The 21,305-nt window shown below is 40.9% G+C and overlaps 4 protein-coding genes across 8 annotated transcripts in view; 1 reads left to right on the top strand and 3 right to left on the bottom strand.

Moving 5' to 3' along the window:
- vwa5b1 (von Willebrand factor A domain containing 5B1) overlaps positions 1-3,900 on the bottom strand; it is a 55,172-nt gene extending 51,272 nt beyond the window's left edge. The window contains exon 1 of the mRNA XM_017419258.3: positions 3,652-3,900. The gene's annotated coding sequence lies outside the window, so the exon portion shown is untranslated. The remainder of the gene's footprint in view (positions 1-3,651) is intronic.
- A 2,806-nt stretch (positions 3,901-6,706) lies between these two features.
- zgc:193690 (ATP-dependent RNA helicase DDX19A) lies at positions 6,707-12,936 on the top strand. 4 transcript variants are annotated; one of them, XM_025006587.2, is made up of 11 exons: positions 6,707-6,862; positions 7,403-7,444; positions 7,885-8,069; positions 8,174-8,266; positions 10,205-10,307; positions 10,387-10,501; positions 10,588-10,765; positions 10,844-11,081; positions 11,844-12,006; positions 12,101-12,292; positions 12,373-12,936. In XM_025006587.2, exons 1-11 carry the CDS (start codon positions 6,800-6,802, stop codon positions 12,432-12,434), a joined length of 1,434 nt encoding a protein of 477 aa, XP_024862355.1. In that variant the 5' UTR covers positions 6,707-6,799; the 3' UTR covers positions 12,435-12,936. The 4 variants fall into 4 exon arrangements, with proteins under 4 accessions (XP_024862355.1, XP_017274642.1, XP_024862357.1 ...); XM_017419153.3 differs by having other exon boundaries at positions 7,876-8,069; XM_025006589.2 differs by lacking the exon at positions 7,403-7,444.
- Positions 12,937-13,369: 433 nt separating this feature from the next.
- On the bottom strand, positions 13,370-14,636 carry ubxn10 (UBX domain protein 10). Its single transcript, XM_017419149.3, has one exon. It carries the CDS (start codon positions 14,573-14,575, stop codon positions 13,949-13,951), a length of 627 nt encoding a protein of 208 aa, XP_017274638.1. The 5' UTR covers positions 14,576-14,636; the 3' UTR covers positions 13,370-13,948.
- A 391-nt stretch (positions 14,637-15,027) lies between these two features.
- On the bottom strand, positions 15,028-20,563 carry LOC108237588 (ceramide-1-phosphate transfer protein). Of its 2 annotated transcripts, none has more exons than XM_025006618.1 (3): positions 20,453-20,563; positions 20,254-20,339; positions 15,028-16,871 (listed from the first exon to the last, which is right to left on the bottom strand). In XM_025006618.1, exons 1-3 carry the CDS (start codon positions 20,525-20,527, stop codon positions 16,349-16,351), a joined length of 684 nt encoding a protein of 227 aa, XP_024862386.1. In that variant the 5' UTR covers positions 20,528-20,563; the 3' UTR covers positions 15,028-16,348. The 2 variants fall into 2 exon arrangements, with proteins under 2 accessions (XP_024862386.1, XP_024862387.1); XM_025006619.2 differs by adding an exon at positions 19,616-19,820 and having other exon boundaries at positions 20,254-20,549.
- Positions 20,564-21,305: the final 742 nt, after the last annotated feature.

Here is a 21,305-nt window from a genome sequence, read left to right as displayed (position 1 = left end):
GGGGCAGTCACCCCCAAACTGGAGCAGTGGCTACAACAGATCCCAGGAACAACATCAGACATCTCAGTCCAGAAATGTGCAGTTCTGGGCACAGCCAAGATACTGCGCAGAACCCTCAAGCTCCCAGGCCTCTGGTAGAGGACCCGAGCTCAGAGGATGAAAAAAAAAAAAGAGAGACCACCTGCGGAGGGTGAGAAGGGATTTTTTAAAAATATATTTCGGCTATTTAACTATGTTAACTATATGGCTTGTAAAGGTAATTTTGTTAGAGGGCATATGTATGCATCACTTTCCAGTTTTATGCTTTTGGAATTATTTAAAACATGTTTTTAGCCCCATTTAACTATATTAATACTTATAATCAAATAAAAAATTCAATTAAATTCCAGGTTGTAAGGTTACAAAGTAGAAAGACATCCCATGGGGCTTTTGCAACCCATTAAGCTTGGAGAATACAGTCTTGATCAAAAAAATAAACCAAAAAATGACCTTCAGTATTTGAGTCAGTGGAAAACTGACCAGTTTTTAATTGGCCTTCGTCTATCTGGAATGCTCTTTTAGTTCATAGAAAAAGGTTTCTAAACAAATGTAATAAAGGCTGAGACATTTTTAAGAGATTTGTTTTTCTTTATATTTTGATGGACTTGGCCATTTGTTTGGTGTTCCTTTCTAATCTTTGAACATTTAATTAAAATTTAGTTAAAATTTCTCATTTTTCTATTCAGTTCAGGCTTCAAACCCTTTTCAGAGTAGTGTTTGTTTGGTCCTTGAACTTTGACCTGTGAGTCATTCAGGCGCAAAAAAGGCTCCTAAACTCAAGAAATGAAGCAGAGTTGTAGCAACAAATAACATGCCGCTTATCAGAAGAAACTATTTTTACTTTCAGCCAGTATCTCACTCTTTAAGACTAGATGGAGACTCAAGATTAAAAAAATAATAAAAAAACAAGACAATTTTTCATTGCAGTCTTACTCAGTTCAGAGGGTTTGCAACTAAGTGACAAACAAGCAGAGTGGAAGCGTTTTGTGTGACCAATTTAAAAAATATATATATTTTTAAATCACAGCCTGTTTTCTAGGCTGTGCATTGTTTCATTGCCCACCTCTGATCACATCTTTTCTGCCTCAGTCCAATTTGTGACCACCATGGCCCCACATTTATGATTTAATCTACTGGAGTACACTTTAGAAATGAAGATAAGCCAATATGGACCAGTTTTTTTTGTTTTTATGTTACAGCATATTTGGTCAGCTTGGTTAGACCTGGACTGGGTTGTAGTTTTGGACGTGTCATAGAAGAGCTCCTGCACAGAAGATAAAATACACCTCCAGCTCTCTAGAATTTAAAAAATAAATAAATTGACATGGGTTTAAAATGCCTGCAATGACTCCCCAATTCTTTAAAAAAAATAACAACAACATCGGAGCACACGTAGTTTGAATAGGTTAAAAATTCAAGCAACAAGAGCCTCTGCGACTCACATGAGGACACTGAAATCCTGCAAAGGCTTCAAGACATTTTGAAAACTTACTGGAGACAGGTGTTCACCAACTAGCCGCTAACAGCCACAGCCATGTGAGATACTGGCTTTAGATGTTTTGGCACCTTGTTAGTATCAGCTTGTCAGAGAGACATTTACTTTTCCTCCATTCCTTTGGAAAATGCAGTTTGACAAACACAAAATAGTATCTCAGCATCAACCAGACAAATGATCAATTCAAGTGTTCACCAGGTCATCTCTCAGGTCCGGTGTCAGGTCTTTGTTGGATATACTTCTTTTAACCCCCACTTGTCTGTTTTTTTGTTTTGTTTTGGGTTTTTTTTTTTCCCACTTTAGAACAAACGGCACCATACGTTTTCATGGTCCGGTACAAAAACTGTATTAAAAACGTGCAAAAAGCAGCCAAAGTCCACGGAAAAACTTTGAAAGAAAGCCCGAAGAACCTCTGATCAAAACCACCTTAAAAGATGACAACAACAAAAAAAACATCTGGCTCCTCAGAAACAAAATATAAAAAGATGTCATTTTTTTCTCCCCCATACAAGCAAAACTGATGAAATTGTTTACTTTTACACATTCATCCAACATTGAGATCCATATTTACCTCCGCTGAGAAAATAATCTGTATCTTGTTTTTTTTTATTACTTTTGTTACCCGGCAGCAATAAGACCCAAACGCACAGCGGGGTCTCATTACAGACATAAAAAGAGCAAAGCTGTCAGTGGAGCATGCTTTATAGCTACTCTAACCTCAATAATCCGCCTCAGTATGATGTAAAACCAAGACAGCTGAGGTAAAGTGACACAGGCGTTGTGAGCATTTAAGTTAAAGGTCACAGGGATAAACAAATTAAAAGTGACATTTTCTTTACACAGCGACAACAGAAAGAAAATACAGATTTTACATCTTTTTTGAGGGAGAAAAAAAAACTTCCCATTGGTTAAATATGCTTAGGGATAAATTCAGCATCACTAATGATTATTAGGATGATAATTAGCTGCTGCTTCAGGGCTGTGCTTTATTGCTCATGCCTACTTCTGTAATCTTTAAATCTCGGTTATGTGCCGACAAAGGTCTGCTTCTGCTGCATGACCAGAGCCCCAGCACAAGCCTGATGGGAAGTGTGATGACGAAAGCAATATCCATAGAGACGGCTCTGCTTGCCTGCTTTACCTGCATACTGACCAGTAACATCTCTAAAGTAGGAACACGTTCCTGATAATCGTCACACTGGAAACAGCAATAAATTATTACATTTTAGACACAAAATAAGAGAAATATGTTAATTTGAGGAAATAAAAAAACACAACTTTAGGCACAGCTTTTATGTTCACAGCTAAATATGAGCCCGGTCGGAATCAGCAACAGAATTTGATGAGTTTTTAATAAGCAGAGGGAGGTTTTAGTTGCATGCTTTTTTCCACGGTAGGGAAAATATGAAAATGCAATGATAGATAGTTTTATTTATCTCAACAGTGCCATCATGTGTCCAGTCCACCACACACTGAGACCCAACCAGGAGTGCTTCGATTTATCGCTCCATGAGAACAATGTCTCCTCACAGCTGCTCAACAGACAACAATCGAGCACAGCTGGACCACAAAAACGTCCACCGTGAGTGCTGAGAATCACACACTGACCACCGCCACCAAAAGGTAAAGAAATAAAGGGAAGATCCTCCTCTATCAGAGGATTGTAATTCTGGAAAAGTTTTGCTTTTTTTAAAAAAAAAAAAAAAACTACATCAAAGATCCCCTATATTCGTTTAAGGGTCTTTTAGCTCAGAGTGTTAAAGGAGGGGGTCCAGAGGTGCCTCTCCACTGATAGGCTCGGTCACATGAATTACCCCGAAACCCTCTGGGATTTACCAAAAAAGGAAAAAAAAAGAAAACACAACACAAAACCATCCAAGTCTTCACCGTTTCAATCAGCGCTGCCACACTCCTCTGAACTGGTTTGTGTAAAACACACAGCAGATGCTCCGTCACCACCTGTTGAAGCACAGTCTCTGTAGATCTGTTTACATCACGGGCAGTTTTATTCATGAACTCACAGCCTGACCCCCCCCCCCCCCACACACACACATTTGAAACAAATGAGGGGCATGTTTAAAACACACATCCCAACACTTTGGTTCTTTTTATCTTACCTTTCATTTGTGTCAACAGCACCGAGGATTCTCTGCCAGAAGTCCTCTTGTCATGAAAGAAAAAAAAACCCTTTCTCTCCGACCTCTCTCTGCTCTGCTGATTTTTTTTTTTTTGTTCTTTATTTGCTCTTCGCTGCGTAGAGGGAATAGGGGTGCTGCCACAGGTGGCGGGAACTACACATGCAGCGGCCACATCGTTAGTTAGACGCGCAGTGCGAGGAGGAGGAGACGGCGGCTGCTGCAGCAACATGTGGCTGCAAAAACTGTTTCATATCTTTCCTCCTCCTCCTCCTCCTCCTCCTCCTCCACCTCCTCCCTGTGTGGATGCTGGAGTTTGAGATTAAAAGAAAAGGGGAGGCTGAGAGAGGGTCCAGACAACACCTCCACCTCCTCCTCCCGTTTCCCATCACCATTCAAAGCATCATCCCTCACCCACTCACTTGAGCCCTTGCTGACATCACGGAGCGTTTAGGTATCCTTTTTAATGTCAGGGGATCTGTATGTGTGTGTGTGTGCGTGTGTGTCAGGTTTTGTCAAACACCAGCATCAGATGGGTGGGAGAGGGGGCAGCCTATTTCGTCTGGCTGTCAGCCTGCCTGCTGGGAAATTGGAAAGCAACAGGCAGGAAGGTTTTACATCTACAATGTTTTGTTTTGGTTTGAGTTTTTTTTTTTTTTGTCCGTCTCTGTGTTTTGTGGTCACTCGGTTTGATCCGTCTGTTTTCTGTGCGAGGTTTCCATGACAATTAATGTGCATGTGAAAAATCATTTTGCTGCTGTTGTGAACATGTAGATAGTGTATGTGTGTGTGTGTGGGTGCGTGGGTGTGGGTGTGGGTTGGTGAAACTCCACATCCGCCTCTAAATTGGATTAACCTGCAGCCAATAAAATTCAACCTCCTTCCTTCCTTCCTTCCTTCTCCCCTTTTTTTCCTCTCTCACTGTGTTTCTCGACCACTCACACAAACTCACTTGTCTTTTTTTTCTCGCAGGAACCAAACGACCAAATAAAGGCAACATCCACATGAATCTAAAAGCTTGGTTTTTTTATTGTTTTTAAAATTGAACTAGTTTCTCATTTGGTGCACACGACATATGAAACCAAAATTTTCTTCTGAAAAAACCTTTAAAGGGTGCCAGTTCAACAGCTGCACAGATTTCCAAAAAATATCAACTTCCTTCTATAAAACCCAGCAATATTTTGGGAGTTATTTTTGGGATAACTTAATCCGGCAAAAATGTTGATGTTTTCAAGTTTAAACTGTATAAGCAGTGTAAGGAGAAAAAGATAGAAAGATGTTAAAAGCTGCTGCCAGTGGCTCCTTAGGGTCACCATAGTAACCACACGCCTGTGTTACTCCCTGACAGCACTCTTAATAAGACAGGCAGACTGGAATACAGCATACAAAGTCAGCCTCAAGCATAGTCGCTGTGCAAACTTCTATAAAGAAAAAGAAAAATCCTGAACCATTAGTGGCCGAAGCGTCTGGTCGTCACACATGTCGATTTTTATGGGTTTCATGTAGGAGATCCAGAAAGTTAACAACACTCTTCACTTCCAGTTTTGAAGAGAAAACTCTGAGCTCAGATACAACGTAAGTCAATGAGAGTTTGGGTGTCCAGCATCTGCAGTCTGTGAGATGGTGAAAGACACACTGGGTGACAGAAGACACAAATGTCTATGATTTAATGTCTAAAGTAGAAAAAGGTCAGATTTTTACTGCTGTCGGGCAAAAACTTGATATCTCCTTTTTTCATCATTTTGGTGGTTTTGCACAAATCAACACCACTGGTCACTCTTCACAGCTGTCTGTGGTTTCATGGATGGCTCGCCAATAAAAAGTGTGAAAAGGAGTTGGCCAGCTTGTGACAAAACTGTTTAATTAAAGAGCCACCGTCTGTGTCTGACAGTAATAATTTGTTTGAAAAAATGTAAAGTCAACACAGCTCAACGGTTAGTGTGTGACACTGATTTGTTGTAAAACCTTAAAATCCTAAAAGTTAAACTGTGATGGTATAATAATTGTAAAAGACATCAAAATGCTGGTGCAGACATGTGGAGTCCAACTTTCTGTGACCCTTTTAAAAGCTGATTGACGTGTCTACTGTGAAGAACACCTTAGCTCTAAAGAGCTCTGAAGAGGGCTGGGTTTTCTATGTCATATATATTCAATATACTGCTACCAGAAGTCCTAATGTGGTGTTCCCATTTGAGTCACACGGTTTTGAACAATTTTTTGTTTAAGTCTTAACACAGCTGCCAGAGGAGTGGTGAATCAAAGATCAGGACAAAAATGGAAAAATAACAACAAAATAGTAATAACAGTAATAAGGGGGCACCAAAGATTAACCATTGGAACCCTTTTATACCTAAACTTAAAGAAACAGCTGTTTGGACCATAAAGGCCTGAGCTCACAGAAAGAAAAAATATGAATTAATCCTAAAAAAAAAAAAAAAAAAAGCTAAAATCTTAGAGGTAGAGAAGAAGACAGGTTCATCAGTCTGGGAGTCTAACCATGATAGAAAAGATAGAAGGTGCCAGACAGTTCACCCTGATATCAGACTGTGCAATGAATGGTAAATTAGATCACTTAAAGAGGTCCAGCTCAGGCTCTACGGGCCTCAGTTAGCAGGCTAAATGTTAGAGCGGATATGAGTAAAATTAGAAAAAAGACTAAACATGCAAGGCTTCAATCTGTAATATCTGAAAAAAACAAAACGTTATTTATTTGCTCTAATATTACCTTCTATCTGGAAATGGACCGGACATCTTTAGTGAAGGGCTGCAGCAGGATCCCTGTGATGCCTTCAGATCTTCCTAATAAAGTGGGTAAAAGTTTCAAGCGTTTCCAATTGGAATTTAAATAATGCATGATGATAATATTATGTATTTTATAAATATATGCAACATTTTACAATCAAATCACACACAAAAAAAAATACAACTCACATCACAGAATTGAAGTAATTCTATTCTGATTGTTTCTTTACTCGGGTCTTCAAATTCCAATATGTCCGACGCTCCTGAAGGCAGCAGAAGCGTGTAGTTGGATGGCGGTTGGTTTTGAGGGACTGAGAGCGCCGCGTCCACGCTAACAACAAACTTTAAACAAACTTTTTATCTTTCTCTCTAAAAGTTTGAACTGAAGATGTTTAAAGACTGTTGGGCTTTAGCGGTGGATGCTCAGGAGGCCACATCTCAATCCTGTCAGGTGAGTTTTAAATTAAAGGCGAGCAGCTAGCTCCTACATTGATCACATGCTACGAATGCGCGACACAAACGGTTCACCGTAGAAACGATAGACATTTAGCCAATGGTAGAGATTTGTATTCTGCCCTGATATTGACAATTTGTTATTTGACTGTATTTGGAAGAACAAAAAACACTATATTAAAAAAATAAGTAATCATGAATTCTTATGATAAGGGTGGCCTTAACTACTTGGACTTTTACACCTTAAATAATACATTTTAAGATCTGTATTCTATCGCTGACCGCAGTAACGCTTGTTGATGACGTAATCGGCCGGCGTCAGAGCATAGAGCAAGCGAAAAGCTTCTTATTACAAGTTTTATACCAAAAACAAATGATGATATATATCGTTACCGCCACCCATCACAGTAGATATCATGATTTGAATTTTATGCCATGTTGCACATCCCTAATTTGCATACAGGAATGGTGTTTTACTGAACATTTCATGTTCAGTGTTGTCATTTGGCGCTTAATAACCTGACTACTTTCCCTGTAGATGTTCGAGGGTAATTGTGTCAACTCAGCTAGCGATCGCAAGGTAAAACTTTAGATTTTGTTAGTATATAGCTTCAAGAGTTAAAGTCAGTCCCCTTGTGCAGAACTGTGGCTGTTAGTGATTATTTGTATTTTTAGCAACTAAGGAGAGGTGCGTTTGAATGTGAGAGCATGATAAATCGCCAGATAGACCTCTGAAAAATTTGTCCCCCTCACTTCTGATGATGATGATGTTCTGATGATGATGATGTTCTGATGATAATGGTTATGCCTCTGCCCCCAAGAAAACATCAGATTATTTTCTTTTTCATTGAAGCTAATATTCTTTAATATGTGGTTGTTGTGATATTTTCCTTGCAAAACACAATTTTGTAAAAGAATCAATGATTATATATATATGTGTGTGTGTGTGTGCTTGCATCTGTGTGTGTTGAGAACAAATAATCCTTCATAGCACCTCAGTAAAATGCTTAGCACCTGCAGAAAAAAATGTCTGGAGCGGCCACTGGCTGTGAAGCAGAAGGGGACAGGGTGGACCTGGCTGAACAGTCCCTGCTAAATAAGATGATCCGCCGCTGCCTGGTGAGGAACAGAAACCAGGTGGAGGTCCTGCAGGCAGACCCCACCTCTCCTCTGTACTCCGTGAGGACCTTTGAGGAGCTCCGGCTGTGAGTGCTGAACAACACACTGGGCTTTTTTTTCCCTCTGCTTTCTGCTCATTTATCTGAACCCACTGGAATTTAAATAGTTGTCTTCCTGCCTTGCATGTCAGGAAGCCTGAATTGTTGAAAGGTGTATATGAGATGGGCTTCAACAGACCATCCAGAATCCAGGAGAACGCCTTGCCCATGATGTTGGCTCAGCCGTGAGTTCGCTCTTCTTCTCAGTTTTTACCTGTTTTGTTCAGGTTATCAAATGAAACTTCACCAGCAGCTTAACAAAGTTGTTTATTTACATTAAGCAGCTGAACACATCTGGTAGGATTCACACTAACATCACAGATCTACTTAGGTGGATCTGTCAGCTGTTTTTTTTTTTTTTTTGAATAACCAAATAATTTTAAACAACTAACTTTTCCACAAAAGACAAAATCATCAATTTTATTTTAGTTCATTTTATAATAGACTGTCAACTTTAGTATATAGGGTGTGAATAAATAAAATGTAAACAAAGCTTTTCTAACAAAAGTACAAAATATACATTATACTGCCAAAAGTATTCACTCGTCTCCCTTCAGACACATATCAACTTGAGTGACATCCCATTCTTAATCCATAGGGTTTAATATGATGTTGGTCCACTCTTTGCAGCTATAAGAGCTTCAACTCTTCTGGGAAGGTTTTCCACAGGTTTAGGAGTGTTTATGGGAAGTTTGGACCGTTCTTCCAGAAGCTCATCTGTGAGGTCAGACACTGATGTTGGACAGAAGGCCTGTCTCTCAGTCTCTGCTCTAATTCATCCTAAAGGTGTTCTGTCAGGTTGAGGTCAGGACTCTGTGCAGGTCAGTCAGGTTCTTCCTCACCAAACTCCCTCATCCATGTCTTTATGGACCTTGCTTTGAGCTCTGCTGCTCAGTCACGTTGGAACAGGAAGGGGCCGTCACCAAACTGTTCCTACAAAGTTGGGAGCATGAAATTGTCTGCCGCCGCTGCTGCTGCTGCTTCTTCTGTTTCTACTTCTTCTGCTCCTCCTCCTCCTCCCACCAACTCTGTTAAATTACATCATCATATGATATCACAATATTAATTTTTTTCACTGTTGTCAAAAAATCCACCGGTATTGCTGTAAACGAGACGATGTGGCACACCCCTAATTAGTAGTGAGGAAATTTCCCGACTGGGCTTAATGCACAGGTGGTGCTTGATTTTATACACCTGTGGTCATGGAAGGGATTGGAACACCTGAATTCAATGATTTGGATGGGTGAAGGAATACTTTTGGTGATATACTGTAGGTTTAAAGTGCTAACTCTAGCAAGACAAATACAATAAATCAAGGATTTATTGCTCATGAATTTATAAATTAAAAGCCTGAAAATGAAGCATGCTTTACAGATACCATTTTAAGCAGCAAACTGGAAAGAAACCCTTCTTTTGCAGGAATTCGGTCAACCTGACACTCTAACCCCTCTGAAGTGGCTCCTTGTAACTTTGACCAAACATGGCATGAACCTGAGCCATTTTTACGTTATATTGACAGTCAGACGGGGTTGGCTAAATAAAATGTCACAATACAACATAAAATATGGTATTTATATTAAAAATAGGGTAAAAATGGCTCTAAAGTTGCAGAACCATGGCTTATCAGGAAAGAGGAGAGAAACTAATACAGCTATTTAAAATGTAATATTGGAGAATATAACATTGCCATGTGTGTTTGATTGCTTTATTTTTAGCTTAACTTGTGCTTTTCTCATATACATTTTATTTATTGTTTGCATTATAAATAAACTTATCTGATTTAAGTTCGTAATTCTTTTTGTCAAAATAACTGTAATGTAAAACTGAAGGAGATGGTAAGGTAGCTGCTGCTGCCTGCAATTAATCATAGATTTATTTATTTTTGGTAAATGACTGTAAAGCAAAATTGACAGCAGTGTAAAGATTTATGAAATGGGACTCGCATAAAATTTTAAAGACTGAAGTTTTAGGACGGCAGCAGTCCATTTTGGTTTTAGGCTGAGTTGCTGGTAAGTCATCGGTCTGGTCTGACTTGATCTGTTCCTCCTAACTGAGTTGGTTGTTGTTTGGTTATGGTTTGTGTTTTCATTCAGCTCTGCTGTGTGATCTCTGTCTGCTTGTAGAGCTCAGAATCTGATCGCCCAGTCACAGTCTGGCACAGGTAAAACCGCGGCCTTCTCTCTGGCCATGCTCAGCCATGTAAACACTGCCAATAAATGGACTCAGGTAAGCAGAGCGTCTCCGGAGTTTCTTCAGTCTCCACTTGTCCCAAAATCAGACCCTGAAAATCCGTTTTTTTCTTTAGTGTCTCTGTATCGCTCCGACGTACGAGCTCGCGCTGCAGATCGGTCAAGTGATTGAGCAGATGGGGAAGTTTCTTCCAGATGTGAAACTGGCGTACGCAGTGCGAGGGAACCGAAGTAAGAGGAGCTGGACTGAAAGAAGTGGTTTTACAGTAGTATGTGCTGCCCGTGTCACCGCGTGGACTGCGTGTGTGTGTGTTCAGTGGTGCGAGGCGTTAAGCTGCAGGAACACATCGTCATCGGCACGCCGGGCACCGTCCTCGACTGGTGCACCAAGTACAAGCTCATTGACCCCAAGAGGATCACCATGTTTGTGCTGGATGAAGCGGACGTGATGATCGCCACGCAGGGCCATCGGGATCAGAGCATCCGGATCCAGAGGTGGGTCTCTTTCAGAAAATTCAAAATGTGATGATTAAAAAAAAAAGACACCTGATCATTGTTTTTGTCCTACTGTAGGCAGCTTAGCAACGAGTGTCAGATGCTGCTTTTCTCTGCGACCTTTGAGGACTCGGTGTGGACGTTTGCAGAGCAACTGGTCCCTGACCCCAACATCATCAGGCTGAAACGGGATGAGGAGACGCTGGACACCATCAAGCAGTTTTATGTGCTGTGTGGCGATAAGGAGGAGAAGTTCACGGCACTCTGTGACCTCTATGGGAGCCTGACTGTCGCGCAGGCCATGATCTTCTGCCATGTGAGTCGACTGCTTTAACAATTATCTTTCACCATACATTCGACAAAGTGGTTACTTTAAGAGCATAAAAGTTTGTGTAAATGGTAATGGAAGGAAAAGGTCATCATTCCAGAAAAGGAGGGAATCTGTCACCGCTGTTAACGTCCTGCAGATGAAACCCTGACCACTGACAACAACGGCTAATTGACTTTTGCCAACACAAAGGTTGCTACAACTCAGTCAGTTTCACAACTATTAAGCTAAGATTGTATGCATTAGCTGAGAGTCCTCCTCACACTCTGAGCGTTACATCTCTGAATATCTCATAAGATTCTGCATTTTAAAGGTTTAAAATTTCCTGGCTATAGTCCCTTGATGAAAAGACCCGCTCATCATCGGTGGAAATCCTGTGATATTTAAATTACTCCGTCTCACGGTCTCCGTTACCACACAGTTTGAAGTTTCATGACCCTTAACAACATACCTGGCTAGATAAATTTACTTTGCCTCACAATCTGTCATTTCTACTGTTCATTAAGCATATTTTGTGCAGCATCTTGTTGCCATAGACGTTGCAAACACGTTGGCATGGTAACGACACCGATTCAAGTTGCGAACAAAGTATCAAACTACAATAAACTTACTGATGGAGCGGTTTTGGTTTAAGCAGTAATCCGTCTGGCCAGCAACCGCACAAAATTATGAGCTTCAAGTTAAAAATATATCTCTGCAACAAAGTGCAGTTGGGATATGATGAGTACCGAGTTTGTGTTTCCCTGTCAGACTCGGAGGATGGCTGCCTGGCTGGCTGCGAGCCTGACTGAAGAGGGCCACCAGGTGGCGCTGCTGAGCGGGGAAATGACGGTGGAGCAGAGAGCGGCTGTGATCGAACGCTTCAGGAGTGGCAAAGAGAAGGTGCTCGTCACCACGAACGTGTGTTCCAGAGGTACGACGCCCGTGTCATTATCCTCTTCCTGCTGAGCCGAACCTAAACAGATCTGAGGAAACCAAAACAAATCTTCTGCTCGGACTGAATGCAGGAATCGACGTGGAGCAGGTGACCCTCGTAGTCAACTTTGACCTCCCGGTGAACATGGATGGAAGCGCTGACAATGAGACGTACCTGCATCGGATCGGCCGCACAGGGCGCTTTGGCAAACGAGGATTCGCTGTCAACATGGTGGACAGCAAACGCAGCATGGATATCATCAACCAAATTGAGATGCATTTCAGTCAGTATAGTTTTCAGCATGTTGGAAATCAAATCTGCTCTGATCCTAACCTCCTTTTTTCTTTTTTTTTTTTTTTACAGACCGGAAGATAAAAAAACTTGACACTGGCAATTCAGAAGAAATGGAGACTCTGCTAAACTGAATGTTTGCTGCCTTGTTGGACTTGGTACCTTGAATGTTTGAGTTTTTTTCAAATATTTGTTTGTTTTTGTTTATTTATGCATGTGAGTGTTGGCTGTGTTAAACTGGTTTTCTGGATTTAATTAGTGACCCCTTTATTTGTGTTAAAAAAAAATGCATGTTGATGTTTTGCAGTGGTGTTTGGTGTTGATCTAAAGTGAATTGATTTTTGTGAAATGATCAAGGATAAAATTTGATCCAATATGTTTGAGTAACTTGGAGCATTTAAAGGTTAAAGGTACTTCTTCAGCAGCAGCAAAAAAGTAAAAGTTCTGTTTCTTTGAGTTGAAATGTTGATTTATGAGACAAGTTCAGGTTGTTTATAGGCAGCTTTTAGTACCTCAGAAACAAAAAAACTCCAGATGGTCCGTGTTTAAACGACTCAGTTCTTTTCAGGGCCCGTGTTAAACACGACGGTTCATTTGTGCCCTTTGTGAATGTTTTAATAAATTTCCCTGAGTGAGCAGCAGTTGTTTTGACGTTTTAATTCATGAAATGTTTGGTTACAAATTTGCCTTAAATGTCGACACGTTGCTTTTGAGCATTCAGAGGTCGTTTTGTAGCTCTGCTCAGCAAAATAAACTCTAAAAGCTGCTTTAACGCATGCTAAATGCACTAATTAGATATTAGTTTTAGAAACTAAAAGCACAGAACAGATGAAACAGACAAGGCTGTGGGAAGGAGGGGTGCAGAGGGTGCTGCAGCCCCCCCTGATGGATGCTCAATAACACAGTTCCCACAGATTTGTAATTCAACCACTGAATCATGAATGTCAGAGGACATGCATATCTGAATGCATTAATAAAACAGATTTTATTCAAACTAATTACACAAACTAGCACTGTTGTGAATCTCTGCAAGTTTTTACAACCATTTAAAATCCACAGAAAGTTGGCAGTGCAGTATTGGGTCACCGTTGCAATTTTAGAGAGATTGTCTGTAAAATATACAACATTTTTAATCTCCATGTTCAGATAAGACGCCCTGCTCTGCCAGTGGTCTCACATTCTTCATATGGGAGTTAGTGACATTAGAGCAGGACGCTCATTGCATCCTACAAGGTTTTATTTGGCTTGTAGGAATGAACATGTTGAGATATGGCAGCAAAAACAAAATAAAAATTTGAATCTGATTCTTAATATGAGCATTCCTGCAGTCATTAAAAACTGAAATAAACTGGTGCTTGTTATGCTGTCTGAGTGTCCCTTTGATAAAACTTATCAACAAACCTAAAGGTCTTATAACCTGCTGTATAAATTTAAATAAAAACAGCTAATCTCTAATAAACATCCTGTCAGTAACTGGTGACATCTTTTATTGGAGACATTAAATCCACTCTTTTTTTAAAGTCTTGAAACATGGTTTTTGTTTAGTTTCTGACTGAGCTGGAACTTCTCCCACATTCATCCCTCTGAGGTGTGAGTCCTACGCAGGACTGCAGCGGCAGCTCCGACAGATTTGGGTGGACGTGCTCCATCACGCGCTCCTGTTCTGAGAGATGCACAGCAGGGACCTGTTCGGGATGCCGCACTGCTCCAGAGTCATGTTCAGGTCCGTGAAGGTCCTGCGCGGCACCTCGGCGGTCTGCAAGAAGACCCGTCCGTAGGTGGCACCAAACCGGGTCTCCGCCCTGGAGCTGACCGCCAGCAGGGTGTCCGCGGGGTCAAAGTGTTGCTCAAACCTCCGGCCGCACGGCGCCCTGACCGCCAGGAGCAGAGAGCCACACGCGGCCGCAGCTTCAGAGACTCCCGGGGGTTCGTCTGGCCTCCTGTCCTCCTCATCGCACAGGCCGAGTTTGGACATGTCTCCGTTCAGCTGCTTCCCTGGACTCTCCGCGGACTGCCTTCTCTCTATGGAGGGGAGGACTTTGTACCTGCTTAAGGACGGCGGGGGAGCAGCAGGGCCGTGACGCACTATTTGTAGAACTTCGTCTTTATTCCAACACCTCCTGGCCGGACGAAGGTCGGGCTGAGACCGGGAGACGAAGCTTCTGTCCAGCTTGCTGCTGACGTCAGACTTTAGGTTGTTGTCCGAGTCACTCAGTGAGCTCTTTGTGGCGGGTCTGCTTCGCCCCCTGGACGACTTTGGTCTTGTTGGATACATTAATAATCTGCCGTAGAGCACAGTCAGCCACCCGTCATTCAGCTGCGACTTTTAAACCTTTAAAAAACTGTAAAATATGTTTATAGAAAAAGGTCATTACTGTTAAAAGCGGTACGGCTAAAGCTGTAAACAATACAAACAAGTTACGTAAAAAATATTACATATTTAAAAGTTATTGTATCGTAATTCTTTACTTTGCACAGGCGTTGGTCTTTTTTTATATCAATGGCGTCGAAGTTGTCATAGCAATATAGTAGTCATGGCAACCAGTTGTTGGCTCCAAGGTAACACCTGGTGGTGAAGGCGTGCATCTGCAGCTGACATGTTGCAATTTAACCTTCATATCTCCTGTTTTGTCGTTTTTCTTAAAACAAACACATTTGACACTTCTACACCTTATCAAACCCCAATAATTCTTGTCCAGAATTTCAGAAACACTCGGACACATGAAGTTGATTTCAGCTGTTGCATTTTAATGTTTTCTAAGTCACCAAACAACATTCAAGTGTTCAAATATTCTTTAATAATTATAGTTTGCGATTGTATTGTTTGTGCAACCTAAATCCTGTGGAGTTTTCATCAAATAAGTCAGTTTCAAAACAAATGGAGACATTCAGAGTGACTCACAAAAAAAAAAGACTTAATGAAGACAAAAAAGTCCTACAATCAAAAGAAAATATTTCCCCAGCAATACTGTATATTCATAAAAAGAAACTCACAACCATCAGTTAAGTGAAAAAAAACACACATTAAGCTGCACTGTTTGAAGAAAATAACAATTATATTGACATTACGATGTTATAATTAACTTAAGATAAATAACTGATCAGCGCAGTTGTGGAAATAAACTGATATCAGCCCTCAAACCAATACATTATATATAAACATGTGTAATAATGCTGTGATGTGTACAGTTAAAGTCAAAAAATACATCAAGATCTTTTACAGTGAAGCTAAACTCAACATATTTTTAACTACTGAACAAAATGAAATCAAACAGTGTGCTCTGATGACAAAGTTTAATATATTATCTGCCGGGGGTAAGGGGGGGGGGATCAATAATAATACGAATCAGGTAACTAATATTTGGCTTTTTTGTTCTTAGCAATATTTTCTGTACAGCTTAAAAACATTACTTTTTAAAAATTAGCTCAAAAAAAGAAAAAGGCTTCAGTTTGTTACTGGATTTGTTCTGATTTAATTTTTAAACAACAAACATGGTCAAATCAAACTATCTGTAGGAGAATTTAAAAAAAAAATAACACTATTTTTATATTTTTTGACATGCTGATTTGAAGTTACTTAGAAGGCTGCAAATAATATATATAATTATAATTTATTAATTTCAAGAAAGTTGTTTGGCCTATAATAGTGTCACAAGACTGATTAAAAAAATGTTTAAAGATTTATTTTAAAGCTGAAACATTCCTTGTCTAAATAATCCAGTTCCAACAACCAAAAACATTTGACGTTTTCATGCTTATGAATAACCTGACTGTTGCTTCCCTCATTATAAATAACGTGCCACTGGGTAACAAACATTAACCTGGTCTTTTTAGTTTGTTTTTTTTTAATATCTGTAAGCAGATTTTGGTGCCCGATTGCCATTAACAAGTAAAAAGAATCTACCAGAAACCATTTGAGTTAAAGCTTGTTTACAGATGTACCACACTGGGACGCAGCTTTGTAATACAAGCTGGAATGGTGGGAGTTCTGATGAGTGGAAGTAAAATAACAAACAGTAGCAGCTCAGTATTCATCCCGTGCTCCTCTCTACGGCAGGTCCAGCAGGTTGTGTTTTACGTAAAGTTCTTCGGTGATCCGATACACCTCAGAGATGAGAACCACGGCCTCCCCCAGCACAGCCACCACCTTCTCGGGGGGGCCGACGTTCATGATCTTGAAGAACTCGGAACGCTGGGGCAGGAAACGAAAAGCCCCGAGCGCCGCCTTCTTCACCAACCACGGGTGGTGCTGCGCCAGAGACGCGTTGTAGGCCTCCGTGCACATGACGGACGTCTTGCTGTCCTCGGTGCTGGTCCGGAGGCGGTCCAGGAAGAGCTCCAGCCACTTGAGAGCGCGGTGGAGCCTGAGCAGAGTGCGGCAGCCGGACTCCGGATAGATGCCGGTCTTGTTCACGTCTACCAGCTCGTTCTGCAGCTCGAATTGGACCATGGACTGCACGGTGGTGTACTCCGAGCCGTTGTCGCCGTTCCGGAACCTGACCAGGATCTCGACCTTCTTGAGAGCGTCGCTTGAAATGAAGCCGAAGAGCTTCCCCAGGCTGTCAATGAACCTGTTGGGGAGGACAAACAGACGCACCGTTTGTGTTGGTTCTGCTGGAACAGCTCAGCAGTTTGTTCAGTCAGAGGCCCGCTAAAGGTTATATCCACTCAGCGCACAGGGGGAATTCAAAGAACTCATCAGTGAAATACTATAAGTCACATCATGTTCTCTTATATCACTGTGCTCTCACCGTTCAAAGCATTTCTAACATCTGCATTCCTCAAAACAAAAAGCTTCACATTTCAACACTCCGTCAAACGGCAGATCTGAAAGATGTCTCCGCAGAACATGTGTTTTTAATCGACTCTCAGCTACTACCATCAAACTGCAGCTCACCATCTCTAGAACTGACTGGGTTGCAGCCATTTTTGTGTTGGCTAAGGCTACCTAGCTGTGGCGGCCATCTTGAAATGAAGTGACTCCAGAAAAAGGTGAGCAGTTTTAAGTTTTTGCACCCGGTGCTCACTTTCTGAAAGTTTCATTAAAATCTGTCCACTGGCTCATTAGGAATTCTACTAACAGACGGTCAGAGTTGACAGCGAAGTTTAAAAAAAAAAAAAAAAAAAACGGATCTGGTGCGATCAGTTAGAGTTCGGAGTACGAAGCTGGGCATGACTCTCAGCTACTACCACACAAAATCCAATCTGAATATCTGTGAAACTGACCGTATTAAGGTTAGCTTGGCTCTGTGCTTAGCTGTGGCTGGCTCCGAAAGGCAATCAGTTGTAGATCTGCATCCAGGGATCACTTCATGAAAGTTTCACAGCAAACAAATGCACACACACTGGCAAAACCATAGATCGCCCTATCGCTGAAAAACTGAAGGCGGTGCAGAAGTTTATTAAACAGCGTTTTGCGATTCGGATTTTCCTCACGAGTAAATATTGTCACGTCCAAAACTGGATTTTGATGTCTTAAAACAACTTCAGTTATTGAAATCAAGATTTTATAGCAGTGCAGGCTTGAAAATAAACCTTTACATCACCCTGAGATTCATTTGACACAGTTATTCCAGCAGAAATATTATAAAATCCGTTCCTAAAGTTCCTCAGGTTGCAGGTGCCACATCTACTTGACACTGTTGTTTTTGTTACAACACCCCCCCTACAAAACTCTAGGTAAATAACCAAGTAATGTGAACTCGACAGTGATGTAAAGTAGCTCAATAAGTCAAATGTGTAGTTTTAAATTTTTGCTCCAAACTATAACAAAAGCAGTGCTTCAGGAGCATGCTCTCGTCTTGTCGTGCCTCCTAAGTGAGCTGCCACCTCTCTCTGTGCACACACAGAGCTCTGCTGCACTCAGAAACCACCATATTTAACACCACCCGAGTTTAGAACAGAACAGCCAGTGTCTGGTTCGGGAAAAAAACTTCATCATAAGTTTTATCAATACATACGTGGCTGGAAACTAACAGTGTGAGGTCACGAGACGACTCCTGATAACTCCATGTAGAAGCAGCTGAAAGCGTCTAGAACACAGGCGTCAAACTCCATTCCTCAGGGGGGCGCTCTCCTGCATGTTTCAGATGTGTTCTTGCTTTAAAACACCTGGTTTAAATGAATGAACTTGTGGACATGCTTCAGGAGAACTTGATGATTTGGTGAGGAGGTCATTAAACCATTTGTCAGATGTGTTGGAGCAGAAACACTTAAAACATCCAGGACAGGGGCCCTCGAGGCCTGGAGGTTGACACCCCTGGTCTAGAAGAAAATAAGTCAAGACAGCAGATAGCAGAGGCTGCAGTGGAGCACCACCACCACCATCATCATCGTCATCATCATCATCAACATTCAACTCAATCAATGTTCTGCTGAACTGAAACATTTTGCTGTTTTTGTGTTAACATTTGTCAATAGCCATGAAAATTTGGATATTTTTCCCAATTAATTTTCCTAATTTTATGAATTCACCATATAATAAAGACACTTTTTAAGGTGAACTAACCATTATAAATCATGGAAATTAGAAAAAAAATAGGGGAAAAAGCTGATATTAATAGAGCAACACAATACAATAAAAGTGCAATGCATTGCAGATTTTACTCATTTGTGTTTGTAAAAACGCTGTTATTTTAGGTGGAAGTGCAACAGGAAGGGATTGGGAGGGCAGGTGGTGTAGTAGTTAGAACTGTTGCCTCCCAGCAAGAAGATTGCAGGATTGCTTCCTGGCCTGGGGCCTTTCTGGGTGGAGTTTACATGTTCTCCCTGTGCACACGTGGATTTACTCTGGGTACTCCGGCTTCCTACCACACACCAAAAACATGCATGGATAGGCCCCAGCTCCCCGCGACCCATAATGGAGAAGCGGGTAAAGAAAATGGAAGGATGGGATCAGGAGGAAAAGCACTTAAGTGCCAAAAAATGCACCGTTTCCAAACTCAATGAACAATCTTTTCTCTGTAATCCTGACTACAACTGACACAAATATTCATGAATATAATTTTTGTCCTTAATCAAGCCAATGTAAAGATTTCTAAACAGGGTTTGAATGAGTAGCTGCGAAATTTCGAAGCCGTTTTATCAGCCAGTCCCAACCAAGGTTGTTCAAAGAGCCACCTACAACAGGTAAGATGTTAACTGCTCATAACCTTCTCATTGATCCCCGCATCAAAACTGCTGAACTGGTTCATTTCGCCTAATTCAGGTAAAGATTTTTTGTTTTAAAATGCTGTTTGCATAATTTTGTCTTCTCCAGCCTGAGGTTTTAATTGGATTATTATCAGAGTACTGCTGCTCGGGTAAGCATACCCACCGATTGCAGCTCAAAGAGAAGAGCAGCAGCGGGAAACAACGTTCAGACATAAAGTGTTCCTGAATGCGATCCACGGTCATGGCAGAAGAGTTGTGGTTTAGGTCACCTGTAGTAAAACTCCACCCAGTTTGTGAACGTGAACCACCTCGTGTACAGCAGACGAGCTCCTCACATTTTACAGACAATGAACAAACACACCTACACGCTGTGGAAAGAGAAGAGTGGGTTTGTCATCGACGTGTCAGTCACCAAACCTGAACAACAAGCTTCACAGAGAAGCTGAATACCTGAAAGGCCACTGAGGCGATACTGAACCAAGACATTTCATTCATTCAATCAATCAGTAAGACAATCAATCATTTATTTATATAAATAGCCCTTTACACAACCAGTTAAGGTGACCACAGTGCTTCACAATTATTACATTAATTCCTGAAGTCATTGTTCACTCTAGAGTTTCAGTTTTCAATACCTGACAGTGTAATTGTCAATGAAATGTACAGAAACAGAAGCTGTGCTGTCACATTTGTTGTTGGTATATCTGACAGGTCCTGGACACATTTAGCATTTAGTTACTTTGCTTTACATTTACTTAATACCTGTGTAAAACATGACATATCTGATTATCAGTCACTTACTTTATAAGACCCCGCCATCCAGTCAAGTAGTGTTCAAGGATGATTTGATTTGGCGACAGAGACATTTTGAAACAGTCGACCACTTCCTGCAAACAGAATTTCTGTTCCTGTGAAACTGCCATGGTCAACAAATAAACCCACGAAGGGATACAAAAAAAAAGCTACAAGGGCGACCGACAAGATGAAGACAGAAACAGACCGAAGACCTCCGATAAACTGCCGCAGAGTGAACGCATACGAAACATTGCTCCTTTGCCTGGAAACGATAGGTCATTCCGGTTGTAAACGACTTCTACTGCGCATGCTCGGGCCGGAAAACACAGGAAGGCTAGGAAAACACCTTCAAAATAAAAGTGCTGGGAATTTAAAATGAGAAACCTGAAGCTGTGAACTTTGAGCTGAAACCTCAACTGAAAGCAGCTTAAACAGCAAAAAAAACTTGTTTTACTTATCAAAGTAAAACAACAGAAAAAAACGTTCTCTGATGAGAATCATGGTTATTTTATGCAGAAAATATGAGGCCTTTTGTTTGTGTATTGTCTATTGTGACACTACTGTTATTTATTTCACTAATACTGTTGTATGCTATTATTGTACATTGCTGGGCTAAAACTGGGACCTGAGTATTGAAATTTCGTTCCTCCTCATGCACCCATGTGATGTGAATGATAATAAAATTCCATTGAACTTTTGAATCCTTGAATAAAGATGCCATTTTAAATAGCTGGTTGTAACAGGTTATTCCCATGATTGTCTTCTGGTCTCGGGATTCAACAGAAGTAAATGTTTTCCTTATGCAGAAGGACTTGTTTGAAATATATATACTGAAGGGCATTAATGGTGCAGCTGGACATTGTGGTGTTAATTCAATCATTATTTTATTTTGCTTTAACATACAGTAGAAATATGCAATAAGTGTTGAGAAGTAAAAAGTGCCATTTTTTTCACAGTTTGTTGCACATTTATAAAGTAGTGGGTGTAGGCCTGTCATAAATATAAGTAGATAAAACTCTTTGAATTAACCTTGCATGGGATTTTATTTTGAATGAGCT

Source organism: Kryptolebias marmoratus, linkage group LG8, assembly GCF_001649575.2.
Source record: "Kryptolebias marmoratus isolate JLee-2015 linkage group LG8, ASM164957v2, whole genome shotgun sequence".
Classification (NCBI taxonomy): domain Eukaryota; kingdom Metazoa; phylum Chordata; class Actinopteri; order Cyprinodontiformes; family Rivulidae; genus Kryptolebias; species Kryptolebias marmoratus.
Note: the sequence above shows the minus strand (reverse complement) of the source record. Positions and strands in the feature narration are given on the sequence as shown.

Excerpts from the sequence above, each read along its gene's own strand:
- LOC108237588 (XM_025006618.1), bottom strand. The coding sequence starts at position 20,527 with ATGACCTATCGTTTCCAGGCAAAGGAGCAATGTTTCGTATGCGTTCAC. Across the intron at positions 20,340-20,452 it reads CAGTTTATCGGAGGTCTTCG|GAAGTGGTCGACTGTTTCAA; the intron begins GTCTGTTTCTGT and ends TTCTGTTTGCAG. Across the intron at positions 16,872-20,253 it reads GGATGGCGGGGTCTTATAAA|GTTCATTGACAGCCTGGGGA; the intron begins GTAAGTGACTGA and ends CCTCCCCAACAG.
- zgc:193690 (XM_017419153.3), top strand. The coding sequence starts at position 6,800 with ATGTTTAAAGACTGTTGGGCTTTAGCGGTGGATGCTCAGGAGGCCACA. Across the intron at positions 8,070-8,173 it reads ACCTTTGAGGAGCTCCGGCT|GAAGCCTGAATTGTTGAAAG; the intron begins GTGAGTGCTGAA and ends CTTGCATGTCAG. Across the intron at positions 8,267-10,204 it reads CCCATGATGTTGGCTCAGCC|AGCTCAGAATCTGATCGCCC; the intron begins GTGAGTTCGCTC and ends GTCTGCTTGTAG.
- ubxn10 (XM_017419149.3), bottom strand. The coding sequence starts at position 14,575 with ATGTATCCAACAAGACCAAAGTCGTCCAGGGGGCGAAGCAGACCCGCC.